This window comes from Pelobates fuscus, chromosome 5, assembly GCF_036172605.1.
Source record: "Pelobates fuscus isolate aPelFus1 chromosome 5, aPelFus1.pri, whole genome shotgun sequence".
Classification (NCBI taxonomy): Eukaryota; Metazoa; Chordata; class Amphibia; order Anura; family Pelobatidae; genus Pelobates; species Pelobates fuscus.
In genome coordinates, this window is record NC_086321.1 from 7080187 (window position 1) to 7094953 (window position 14767).

The following is a 14767-nucleotide window of genomic DNA, read 5'->3' on the forward strand; positions in this document are numbered from 1 at the left end:
GGGCAGAAAGACAGCTGTCAATCAAACAATCTGTTAGGTTCACAGCAGGATTAACCATCAATCTGGGTTTACACAAGGTAAACAGTACCATTAATCTGCGTGGCCTCATTGACCAGTGCTATATGAAGAATGAAGGGGGTGGGTCCAAACTGGTTTCCTCATTGACAAGCCTACATCTTTATTCATAGATCCCCAAAGAAAACATGCAGGAAAAACAGATGCATTTATTCTTTAGGGTTATATCTACTAAACTGTTAAAACATAATTTTTTTATTATTTATATAGCGTCAGCAAATTCCATCGCGTTTTACATATCAATGGAGTTTGTCTTTAAGTGTCTTGAGAAATGATTTACTAGATGTGCTATATCACTGGGAATCTAATTAAAAGCCCAACCTCCAGGACCGTCCAGTCAACATCTGGCTAGTTTGGACTTTGTCTCCAAATGGGGCGTTTGGAACATCTGTTGCTTTAAGTATGGTTATAAGGGCGGAGTGTATCTAAATAAAGCTACTAATTAAACTGATTTTTTAATAACCTGGTTAATGGTAATAAATGTATTCATTACAATAGGTTTGTTATTATATATCCCCAACATTTCAAAGAGAAAAAGAGTTACACTCTGGGGTTAATTACTAAACTCCCCAATGTAGCAATCTGGAAACCCAGAAGTGAATATCAGTGAAAATGTATTTATAAAATATTTTATCTCTACTTCGTGTCATTAAATTGGATTCACATTAACCTGTCCGAACAATTACTTAGCCCTTCTTTAAAAGGGGACATTAAGCTACAGGTAGGTGTTTGATGTCATAGCAAGTCTATCATCACAAAACTCTTATCGCTCTTTTATCGGGCATTCTCTGTTACATCATGTCCTCCTCCCGTTAGGGACAATAAAAGACCAGAAATAATGTGTCATGTTATGTTTAAATCACTCCACATCAGTGGGACCACCATAGAAACAGCCCCCATCACAGCACGTGTTTTATGTCACTGGGCAGCAAACAATGTCAGCCCCATTGAGAGGGAATGTCTCAGAAATGTGGGAACGTTTTAGGAGAGCCTCCATAATAAAAATGTTTATCTCATAGTAGGATGCTAACGAGCGTCTCCCGAATGTAATCCTTTTTGAAGAATGGCGGTCAGCGACTCATTGCAAACGCCTCCTTTAGTCAATCAATCAGCTAGTTCTGATGTTGGTATCAAACGAACGACCATAAGAAGAGGATGGCGGGGTTTTTGTTTTTCTGGACAGCAGCAAAAAAAAAAAAAATACAAAAAATAAGATTTTAAAATAAAGAGAAACACAGTTTGCACATTTCATAAAAAAGTAAAGCATGAGAAATAAAGGCCAATACGGTTATAAAGAAGGAAACGTTTATATTACAGAGCGAGAGTGTGGCTCAGAATATCCCAGAATCCTTTGCTCTGGGTCTTGCCCTTCGGACAGCTGTAGCATGTTTCTTGTGTTGTCGTAGGGGAGCACAGCATCGAGGGAAATAAACTAGTGATAGTCTTTGGCATGGCTGTATAGCTGTATGATCCAATGACGATCTTGGTGTCCCTTGAACCAAAACCTGATCCAAACTCTCTGTATGCAGAGATCCTCCCACGGACATGCTGTGCAGGTGTAAATCTGGCCGGCTTCCAATAAAGCGTCCCTTGTTTTGGCAGACAGTTCTTTATTTTTACTGCAGATACAGTTGAATTATTGTTACAGTATTGTCTTTGTTACTGTGTGTTTTTGATATTTTTTTTCCCCCCCAAACAGATCTGTCTGAATTGCTGGGCATTAACAGCTCTCCATATTTCGCTGGATTTGTCCATTCTAAGAAAAATAAACATTAACCAATGAAGATAAAATGAAAAGAAACGGGTTCCTCCTTAACATGTGCAAAATTGAGAAAAATCAATATTGAAATCCTTTCTTCACCAGGAAACGCAAAGAGGGAATCTGCAAAACAGAACATTGTATAAATGATATTACATTTACTACACGTTTACATAGATAGTATTTGAGAAGAGCAGCGAGCCACAATATGACTTCGTAACCATTACGTTTGCCCGGCAATGGGACAACTTGTTTAGCAATGGTTTGCCCCCTTACACGGTGTCGGTAGATTCCCCACCCTACCATAACCCTCTCATTAAGACATGCCTAATCTCGTGGATGTAAAAATGGCCAGAATAAATTACCCATATACCCCCCTTACCTTTAGAACCAATTATTCTAGCCATACCTAAACCCTACTGTAAGTGCACAACATGTTTATTATAACTGCCCAGTAACGATGCATTCTAGGAGGAGAACATACCACATAAGCAGTACACCAATAGGCACCAATAATGATACAGTCATCCACGACAACCGGACCACTGACGAGGTTCCGATCACAGATTCTGGCTCTAACTCCTTGGTGGTGGGTGGAACCACATAGGACGTCGTGGTGGTTGTTGTAATAGACGTTGTTGTTTCTGCAAAAAGGGGCAAAAGAAAGAATATGAAGAAAAGGGAGCGGACACTGTGCAGCTCACCCCTAATAACGCAAACCCCTCAACATTGTAAATGGACAAACTGGGACACTTTAATTTTGGGGTTTGGGTGGGGCTGTTCTTAGAAATTTAAATTGTAGGTGACTTACTAATATTTTAAACAACTAAAATAAATTAGAACAAGCACAACATATCTTATTTCCACAGAATGATTTCTAAACACATGGAGCTCTGTTATACACTCAGACACATTACTGGGAGTATTATTGCTATGGAGCTCTGTTATACACTCAGACACATTACTGGGAGTATTATTGCTATGGAGCTCTGTTATACACTCAGACACATTACTGGGAGTATTATTGCTGTGGAGTTCTGTTATACACTCAGACACATTACTGGGAGTATTATTGATGTGGAGCTTTGTTATACACTCAGACACATTACTGGGAGTATTATTGATGTGAAGCTCTGTTACACACCCAGACACATTACTGGGAGTATTATTACTGTGGAGCTCTGGTATACATTCAGACACATTACTGGGAGTATTATTGCTGTGGAGCTCTGTTATATACTCAGACACATTACTGGGAGTATTATTGCTGTGGAGCTCCGTTATACACTCAGACACATTACTGGGAGTGTTATTGCTGTGGAGCTCTGTTATACACTCAGACACATTACTGGGAGTGTTATTGCTGTGGAGCTCTGTTATACACTCAGACACATTACTGGGAGTATTATTGCTGTGGAGCTCTGTTATACACTCAGACACATTACTGGGAGTATCATTGCTGTGGAGCTCTGTTATACACACAGACACATTACTGGGAGTATTATTGCTGTGGAGCTCTGTTATACACTCAGACACATTACTGGGAGTATTATTGCTGTGTAGCACTGTTTTACACTCAGACACATTACTGGGAATATTATTGCTGTGGGGCTCTGTTATACATTCATACACATTACTGGGAGTATTATTGCCGTGGAGCTCTGTTATACACAGACACATTACTGGGAGTATTATTGCTGTGGAGTTCTGTTATACACTCAGACACATTGCTGGCAGTATTATTGCTGTGGAGCTCTGTTATACACTCAGACACATTACTGGGAGTATTATTGCTGTGGAGCTCTGTTATACAATCAGACACATTACTGGGAGTATTATTGCTGCGGAGCTCTGTTATACACTCAGACACATTACTGGGAGCATTATTGCTGTGGAGCTCTGTTATACACTCAGACACATTACTGGGAGTATTATTACTGTGGAGCTCTGTTATACACTCAGACACATTACTGGGAGTATTATTGCTGTGGAGCTCTGTTATACACTCAGACACATTACTGGGAGTATTATTGCTGTGGAGCTCTGTTATACACCCAGACACATTACTGGGAGTATTATTGCTGTGGAGCTCTGTTATACACTCAGACACATTACTGGGAGTATTATTGCTGTGGAGCTCTGCTATACACTCAGACACATTACTGGGAGTATTATTGCTGTGGAGCTCTGTTATACACCCAGACACATTACTGGGAGTATTATTGCTGTGGAGCTCTGTTATACACCCAGACACATTACTGGGAGTATTATTGCTGTGGAGCTCTGTTATACACTCAGACACATTACTGGCAGTATTATTACTGTGGAGCTCTGTGATACACTCAGACACATTACTGGGAGTATTATTGCTGTGGAGCTCTGTTATACACTCAGACACATTACTGGGAGTAGTATTGCTGTGGAGCTCTGTTATACACCCAGACACATTACTGGGAGTATTATTGCTGTGGAGCTCTGTTATACACTCAGACACATTACTGGGAGTATTATTGCTGTGGAGCTCTGTTATACACTCAGACACATTACTGGGAGTATTATTACTGTGGAGCTCTGTTATACACTCAGACACATTACTGGGAGTATTATTGCTGTGGAGCTCTGTTATACACTCAGACACATTACTGGGAGTATTATTGCTGTGGAGCTCTGTTATACACCCAGACACACTGGGAGTATTATTGCTGTGGAGCTCTGTTATACACATTACTGGGAGTATTATTGCTGTGGAGCTCTGTTATACCCTCAGACACATTACTGGGAGTATTATTGCTGTGGAGATCTGTTATACACTCAGACACATTACTGGGAGTATTATTGCTGTGGAGCTCTGTTATACACACAGACACATTACTGGGAGTATTATTGCTGTGGAGCTCTGTTATACACCCAGACACATTACTGGGAGTATTATTGCTGTGGAGCTCTGTTATACACTCAGACACATTACTGGGAGTATTATTGCTGTGGAGCTCTGTTATACACACAGACACATTACTGGGAGTATTATTTCTGTGGAGCTCTGTTATACACTCAGACACATTACTGGGAGTATTATTGCTGTGGAGCTCTGTTATACACTCAGTCACATTACTGGGAGTATTATTGCTGTGGGGCTCTGTTATACACTCAGACACATTACTGGGAGTATTATTGCTGTGGAGCTCTGTTATACACTCAGTCACATTACTGGGAGTATTATTGCTGTGGGGCTCTGTTATACACTCAGACACATTACTGGGAGTATTATTGCTGTGGAGCTCTGTTATACACACAGACACATTACTGGGAGTATTATTGCTGTGGAGCTCTGTTATACACTCAGACACATACTGGGAGTATTATTACTGTGGAGCTCTGTTATACACTCACACACATTACTTGGAGTATTATTGCTGTGGAGCTCTGTTATACACTCAGACACATTACTGGGAGTATTATTACTGTGGAGCTCTGTTATACACACAGACACATTACTGGGAGTATTATTGCTGTGGAGCTCTGTTATACACAGACACATTACTGGGAGTATTATTACTGTGGAGCTCTGTTATACACTCAGACACATTACTGGGAGTATTATTGCTGTGGAGCTCTGTTATACACAGACACATTACTGGGAGTATTATTACTGTGGAGCTCTGTTATACACACAGACACATTACTGGGAGTATTATTACTGTGGAGCTCTGTTATACACTCAGACACATTACAGCGAGTATTATTACTGTGGAGCTGTTATACATTCAGACACATTACTGGGAGTATTATTGCTGTGTAGCTCTGTTATACACTCAGACACATTACTGGGAGTATTATTGCTGTGGAGCTCTGTTATACACTCAGTCACATTACTGGGAGTATTATTGCTGTGGGGCTCTGTTATACACTCAGACACATTACTGGGAGTATTATTGCTGTGGAGCTCTGTTATACAATCAGACACATTACTGGGAGTATTATTGCTGTGGAGCTCTGTTATACACACAGACACATTACTGGGAGTATTATTGTTGTGGGGCTCTGTTATACACTCAGACACATTACTGGGAGTATTATTGCTGTGGAGCTCTGTTATACACTCAGTCACATTACTGGGAGTATTATTGCTGTGGGGCTCTGTTATACACTCAGACACATTACTGGGAGTATTATTGCTGTGGGGCTCTGTTATACACTCAGTCACATTACTGGGAGTATTATTGCCGTGGGGCTCTGTTATACACTCAGACACATTACTGGGAGTATTATTGCTGTGGAGCTCTGTAATACACTCATACACATTACTGGGAGTATTATTGCTGTGGAGCTCTGTTATACACACAGACACATTACTGGGAGTATTATTGCTGTGGAGCTCTGTTATACACTCAGACACATACTGGGAGTATTATTACTGTGGAGCTCTGTTATACACTCACACACATTACTTGGAGTATTATTGCTGTGGAGCTCTGTTATACACTCAGACACATTACTGGGAGTATTATTACTGTGGAGCTCTGTTATACACACAGACACATTACTGGGAGTATTATTGCTGTGGAGCTCTGATATACACAGACACTTTACTGGGAGTATTATTACTGTGGAGCTTTGTTATACACTCAGACACATTACTGGGAGTATTATTGCTGTGGAGCTCTGTTATACACTCAGACACATTACTGGGAGTATTATTACTGTGGAGCTCTGTTATACACACAGACACATTACTGGGAGTATTATTGCTGTGGAGCTCTGTTATACACTCAGACACATTACTGGGAGTATTATTGCTGTGGAGCTCTGTTATACACAGACACATTACTGGGAGTATTATTACTGTGGAGCTCTGTTATACACACAGACACATTACTGGGAGTATTATTACTGTGGAGCTCTGTTATACACTCAGACACATTACAGGGAGTATTATTACTGTGGAGCTCTGTTATACATTCAGACACATTACTGGGAGTATTATTACTGTGGAGCTCTGTTATACACTCAGACACATTACAGGGAGTATTATTACTGTGGAGCTCTGTTATACATTCAGACACATTACTGGGAGTATTATTACTGGGGAGCTCTGTTATACACACAGACACATTACTGGGAGTATTATTGCTGTGGAGCTCTGTTATACACCCAGACACATTACTGGGAGTATTATTGCTGTGTGGCTCTGTTATACACTCAGACACATTACTGGGAGTATTATTGCTGTGGAGCTCTGTTATACACTCAGACACATTACTGGGAGCATTATTGCTGTGGAGCTCTGTTATACACTCAGACACATTACTGGGAGTATTATTGCTGTGGAGCTCTGTTACACACTTAGACACATTACTGGGAGTATTATTGTTGTGGGGCTCTGTTATACACTCAGACACATTACTGGGAGTATTATTGCTGTGGAGCTCTGTTACACACTCAGACACATTACTGGGAGTATTATTGTTGTGGGGCTCTGTTATACACTCAGACACATTACTGGGAGCATTATTGTTGTGGGGCTCTGTTATACACTCAGACACATTACTGGGAGTATTATTGTTGTGGGGCTCTGTTATACACTCAGACACATTACTGGGAGTATTATTGTTGTGGAGCTCTGTAATACACTCAGACACATTACTGGGAGTATTATTGTTGTGGGGCTCTGTTATACACTCAGACACATTACTGAGAGTATTATTGCTGTGGAGCCCTGTTATACACTCAGACACATTACTGGGAGTATTATTGCTGTGGAGCTCTGTTATACACTCAGACACATTACTGGGAGTATTATTGTTGTGGGGCTCTGTTATACACTCAGACACATTACTGGGAGTATTATTGCTGTGTGGCTCTGTTATACACTCAGACACATTACTGGGAGTATTATTGCTGTGGAGCTCTGTTATACACTCAGACACATTACTGGGAGTATTATTGCTGTGGAGCTCTGTTATACACTCAGACACATTACTGGGAGTATTATTGCTGTGGAGCTCTGTTACACACTTAGACACATTACTGGGAGTATTATTGTTGTGGGGCTCTGTTATACACTCAGACACATTACTGGGAGTATTATTGCCGTGGAGCTCTGTTACACACTCAGACACATTACTGGGAGTATTATTGTTGTGGGGCTCTGTTATACACTCAGACACATTACTGGGAGTATTATTGTTGTGGGGCTCTGTTATACACTCAGACACATTACTGGGAGTATTATTGTTGTGGGGCTCTGTTATACACTCAGACACATTACTGGGAGTATTATTGTTGTGGAGCTCTGTAATACACTCAGACACATTACTGGGAGTATTATTGTTGTGGGGCTCTGTTATACACTCAGACACATTACTGGGAGTATTATTGCTGTGTGGCTCTGTTATACACTCAGACACATTACTGGGAGTATTATTGCTGTGGAGCTCTGTTATACACTCAGACACATTACTGGGAGCATTATTGCTGTGGAGCTCTGTTATACACTCAGACACATTACTGGGAGTATTATTGCTGTGGAGCTCTGTTACACACTTAGACACATTACTGGGAGTATTATTGTTGTGGGGCTCTGTTATACACTCAGACACATTACTGGGAGTATTATTGCTGTGGAGCTCTGTTACACACTCAGACACATTACTGGGAGTATTATTGTTGTGGGGCTCTGTTATACACTCAGACACATTACTGGGAGCATTATTGTTGTGGGGCTCTGTTATACACTCAGACACATTACTGGGAGTATTATTGTTGTGGGGCTCTGTTATACACTCAGACACATTACTGGGAGTATTATTGTTGTGGAGCTCTGTAATACACTCAGACACATTACTGAGAGTATTATTGCTGTGGAGCTCTGTTATACACTCAGACACATTACTGGGAGTATTATTGCTGTGGAGCTCTGTTATACACTCAGACACATTACTGGGAGTATTATTGCTGTGTGGCTCTGTTATACACTCAGACACATTACTGGGAGTATTATTACTGTGGAGCTCTGTTATACATTCAGACACATTACTGGGAGTATTATTGCTGGGGAGCTCTGTTATACACACAGACACATTACTGGGAGTGTTATTGCTGTGGAGCTCTGTTATACCCTCAGACACATTACTGGGAGTATTATTGCTGTGGAGCTCTGTTATACACTCAGACACATTACTGGGAGTATTATTGCTGTGGAGCTGTTATACACTCAGACACATTACTGGGAGTATTATTGCTGGGGAGCTCTGTTATACACTCAGACACATTACTCGGAGTATTATTGCTGTGGAGCTCTGTTATACACAGACACATTACTGGGAGTATTATTGCTGTGAGCTCTGTTATACACTCAGACACATTACTGGGAGTATTATTGCTGTGGAGCTCTGTTATACACTCAGTCACACCAACAATATGGAGCTCCTAGAAATTATGGACATTAGGAAAGAAAAGATGAATTTGGGTCCAAAATACGGACTGTCCTTCCTAAATAAGGACACTTGGTAGGAATGTTAATGAGAAGCCAAGTATTAGTGATTTAGACAAAAGGCAGAGAGGGGTGTGCTGCGCGTCCCTAATAATGGGACGCAGTATATTTTACTGTTTTAGTAGGTGTGGGCTGGCAATGAACAGGTTAACCTTGACTCAGTTCCAGGCCCAGGTAATCGAGCAACAGAGGCCAATATGTGCTTTATGGGTAAATGCAGTGAATGCTCCAATTTGCAGAACATGCCCCATCAGTCTTCATTTAACACAGACTCCGTGCTCCAGATACAGTCATTTAGGTTTGAAAACTTACAAAACACGTTGTAGAAAGCATAATTCATGATGTAAATCCACTTATTAACGTTGGAAAGACTGTAATTCACATTCTGCTCTGAACAGCACGATTTTCCCCAATGGCCCTTGAGTCAATTACTGGGCAGGCTGATGATAATGATGATATATGGCTTGTTCCATGTGTACAGCAGGAAGCCAGGAGATCAGTAATGGCAGTGAGGCGGGGGGAGGTCAGGGCTCTATTATAAAAGTAATCTTTGGGGACCGACAATCTGCCGATACCTATAGGGTACGAGAAACCCACCATTACCAGATTCTTCCTATAATTCCCAATAACTGGCACTATGCAGGGTCTGTACATAGCCTTCCCGTTCCAGGAACGCCCAATATTCACCTTCATATTCTTTCATTCTCATTAATACTAAAAATACCCTCTGGTAACATTGATAATCTGATACACACCTTTAGAATCTATCTATTCACCCCGAGAATCAATCTATCTATTCACCCCGAGAATCAATCTATCTATTCACCCCGAGAATCAATCTATCTATTCACCCCGAGAATCAATCTATCTATTCACCCCGAGAATCAATCTATCTATTCACCCCGAGAATCAATCTATCTATTCACCCCGAGAATCAATCTATCTATTCACCCCGAGAATCTATCTATTCACCCCGAGAATCTATCTATTCACCCCGAGAATCTATCTATTCACCCCGAGAATCTATCTATTCACCCCGAGAATCTATCTATTCACTCAGAGAATCTATCTACTCACATTCACACTCAGAATGTACCTATTCACACCGAGAATCTACCTCTTTACACCGAGATTGTACCTATTCATACCGAGATTGTACCTATTCATACCGAGATTGTACCTATTCATACAGAGATTGTACCTATTCATACAGAGATTGTACCTATTCATACGGAGATTGTACCTATTCATACCGAGCTTGTACCTATTCATACCGAGCTTGTACCTATTCATACCGAGCTTGTACCTATTCATACCGAGATTGTACCTATTCATACCGAGATTGTACCTATTCATACCGAGATTGTACCTTTTCATACCGAGATTGTACCTATTCATACCGAGCTTGTACCTATTCATACCGAGCTTGTACCTATTCATACCGAGCTTGTACCTATTCATACCGAGATTGTACCTATTCATACCGAGATTGTACCTATTCATACCGAGATTGTACCTTTTCATACCGAGATTGTACCTATTCATACCGAGATTGTACCTATTCATACCGAGATTGTACCTATTCATACCGAGATTGTACCTATTCATACGGAGATTGTACCTTTTCATACCGAGATTGTACCTATTCATACCGAGATTGAACCTATTCATACCGAGATTGTACCTATTCATACAGAGATTGTACCTATTCATACAGAGATTGTACCTATTCATACAGAGATTGTACCTATTCATACAGAGATTGTACCTATTCATACCGAGATTGTACCTATTCATACCGAGATTGTACCTATTCATACCGAGATTGTACCTATTCATACGGAGATTGTACCTATTCATACGGAGATTGTACCTTTTCATACCGAGATTGTACCTATTCATACCGAGATTGTACCTATTCATACCGAGATTGTACCTATTCATACCGAGATTGAACCTATTCATACCGAGATTGTACCTATTCATACAGAGATTGTACCTATTCATACAGAGATTGTACCTATTCATACCGAGAATGTGCCTATTCATACCGAGAATGTGCCTATTCACACTGAGATTCCACTCTGCCTATTCACAACATGTGTCTTTTCAACAAGAGAATCTACTTTTTCACACTTTGAATCTACCTATTCATTTTGAGAACCTACACATGTATTTGGAGAATCCCATTGTTAATACCAAGAATCTGCTCATTTATCCTGAGCAGAGGATAAGGCTCACTGGGGCATTGCGGCCATTTAACTAGCCTTTGGGCAGACGGATTCGTTGGGCACACAGAGTGCAATATAACTACAGCTCCTTATACACACACTGCAATATAACTACAGCTCCTTATACACACAGTGCAATATAACTACAGCTCCTTATACACACACAGTGCGATATAACTACAGCTCCTTATACACACAGTGCAATATAACTACAGCTCCTTATACACACACAGTGTAATATAACTACAGCTCCTTGTACACACACAGTGCAATATAACTACAGCTTCTTATACACACACAGTGCAATATAACTACAGCTCCTTATACACACACAGTGCGATATAACTACAGCTCCTTATACACACAGTGCAATATAACTACAGCTCCTTATACACACACAGTGTAATATAACTACAGCTCCTTGTACACACACAGTGCAATATAACTACAGCTTCTTATACACACACAGTGCAATATAACTACAGCTCCTTATACACACACAGTGCAATATAACTACAGCTCCTTATACACACACAGTGCAATATAACTACAGCTCCTTATACACACACAGTGTAATATAACTACAGTTCCTTATACACACACAGTGCAATATAACTACAGCTCCTTATACACACACAGTGCAATATAACTACAGCTCCTTATACACACACAGTGCAATATAACTACAGCTCCTTATACACACACAGTGCAATATAACTACAGCTCCTTATACACACACAGTGCGATATAACTACAGGTCCTTATACACACACAGTGCGATATAAGTACAGCTCCTTATACACACACAGTGTAATATAACTACAGTTCCTTATACACACACAGTGCAATATAACTACAGCTCCTTATACACACACAGTGCAATATAACTACAGCTTCTTATACACACACAGTGCAATATAACTACAGCTCCTAATACACACACAGTGCAATATAACTACAGCTCCTTATACACACATAGTGCAATATAACTACAGGTCCTTATACACACACAGTGCGATATAAGTACAGCTCCTTATACACACACAGTGCAATATAACTACAGCTCCTTATACACACACAGCGCAATATAACTACAGCTTCTTATACACACACAGTGCAATATAACTACAGCTCCTTACACACACAGTGCAATATAACTACAGCTCCTTATACACACACAGTGCAATATAACTACAGGTCCTTATACACACACAGTGCGATATAAGTACAGCTCCTTATACACACACAGTGCAATATAACTACAGGTCCTTATACACACACAGTGCAATATAACTACAGCTCCTTAGACACACTCAGTGCAATATAACTACAGCTCCTTATACACACACAGTGCAATATAACTACAGCTCCTTATACACACACAGTGCGATATAAGTACAGCTCCTTATACACACACAGTGCAATATAACTACAGCTCCTTATACACACACAGTGCAATATAACTACAGCTTCTTATACACACACAGTGCGATATAACTACAGCTCCTTATACACACACAGTGAAATATAACTACAGGTCCTTATACACACACAGTGCGATATAAGTACAGCTCCTTATACACACACAGTGCAATATAACTACAGCTCCTTATACACACACAGCGCAATATAACTACAGCTCCTTATACACACACAGTGCAATATAACTACAGCTTCTTATACACACACAGTGCGATATAACTACAGCTCCTTATACACACACAGTGAAATATAACTACAGGTCCTTATACACACACAGTGCGATATAAGTACAGCTCCTTATACACACACAGTGCAATATAACTACTAAGGAAATGTACCCATAATCCACCAGTTAAAAGAATCAGGGCAAACTGCAGACATCATTGACAGAGGAGAGTAACTCGCAGCGCCAAGAGTCATGGGAGTTTGATTGCAGGACTAAAAAATGTGGCTATAACTACTTTTATATTTCACAGCCTTTTTACAGTATTTAGGGCTAACCAGTCTGTAACGTTATATAAAAAATAACTTCTGTCTCATTAGAGACTTTCCTTAAAGTTGAATCCAGCCACGGTACTTGTTCTAAAACACTGCGGTTTGGGTCAAGGAGCAGGCGCCCAAGAGTGATGGGATTTGAAACACAATGTTAATATGTTCTTTTCTAGTGATACAAATCCTTTATAGATTGTTCCTCCTCACCCACCAGCTATGGTCAATGGCAGAAAATGGCAACACTGTCTAATGATGATTGTCAGGGAGTTAGCTGCCGGTTAGAGCATTTCATTTTATTTTTAATCACTTACAAAAATAGAGGTTAATTAATTACAAAAACTGGGAAGTGACAGTTTCCCTCTACTTACTATACAATATAACAAAATAAAGCGCCCGGTTACGCTGCACCAGTCTCACCTGTTTTCTGAGCTTCTGTCGTGATGTACTTGGGCTCCTCAGTCCACGGGGTGGCATGAGCAGCCACGCTCCAGTCACTCCACGTTCCGATCTCGTAGTCCTTGGCTGCCACCTGGATGATGTATTCTTTACCAGCGTAGGCGTCAGTGATTGTGTGTGATGTTCCATCTGAAAGTTCTACCTGTGAACAGTTTAGATAATGCAGAGGAGAATGACAATACTGAATGTTCAGTTTATAACAAATACACTAATATAACAATTATAATCGATAAAGAATTAATGTGACATTTATCTTTAATGTGTCAAGATCAAATAGATTCAGTACGGTGAATCAACAGAATACTGAAACTAAACAGATACAACATAACTTAAATACTGTTCCCAAGAGCTGACAGTCTAAACTGAGCTGTACTCTGCGGTTTGCTTACTTTGAGTGACAAAGGAGTTCCATATCTAAAGGTATTTTGGGGTATCGGGTGCGTGGTCACACTGTGCACTATGTCTGTGGGGTTCAAGGGCCGGAACCACATCTATTTTTTTCACGATATTGGAATTCATGTGTCTCGTAGCCAACTGCATGTTCATTAAGCATGAATTAGGTCTTCGTTTTGTCTGTAACATTGCTACATGAATGGTTAAAACAATAATCCATATGGCCGCATTACCTACGGACCCTCTCGTCTCCATTAGCGGTCTCTGGGGCATTTGTCGCCCGCCCAATATAGTGTGCTAATGGAGGAATGTCTACCGTTATCGGGGTGAACAAGATCAGTCAATCAGCAACTCCTATTATCTTCAGCCAAGGAGAGATGCTTTTGC

The 14767-nt window shown here is 40.4% G+C and overlaps 1 protein-coding gene across 4 annotated transcripts in view; it reads right to left on the reverse strand.

Annotated features, from left to right (window-relative positions):
• Positions 1-911: 911 nt before the first annotated feature.
• CNTFR (ciliary neurotrophic factor receptor) overlaps positions 912-14767 on the reverse strand; it is a 572999-nt gene continuing 559143 nt past the window's right edge. For all 4 annotated transcript variants that reach the window (XM_063453544.1, XM_063453545.1, XM_063453546.1 and 1 more), the window contains 3 exons: positions 13949-14129; positions 2319-2478; positions 912-1957 (listed from right to left, as the gene is read on the reverse strand). In XM_063453544.1, coding sequence (XP_063309614.1) covers position 1957; positions 2319-2478; positions 13949-14129 — 342 coding nt within the window. In that variant the 3' untranslated portion in view covers positions 912-1956. The remainder of the gene's footprint in view (positions 1958-2318; positions 2479-13948; positions 14130-14767) is intronic.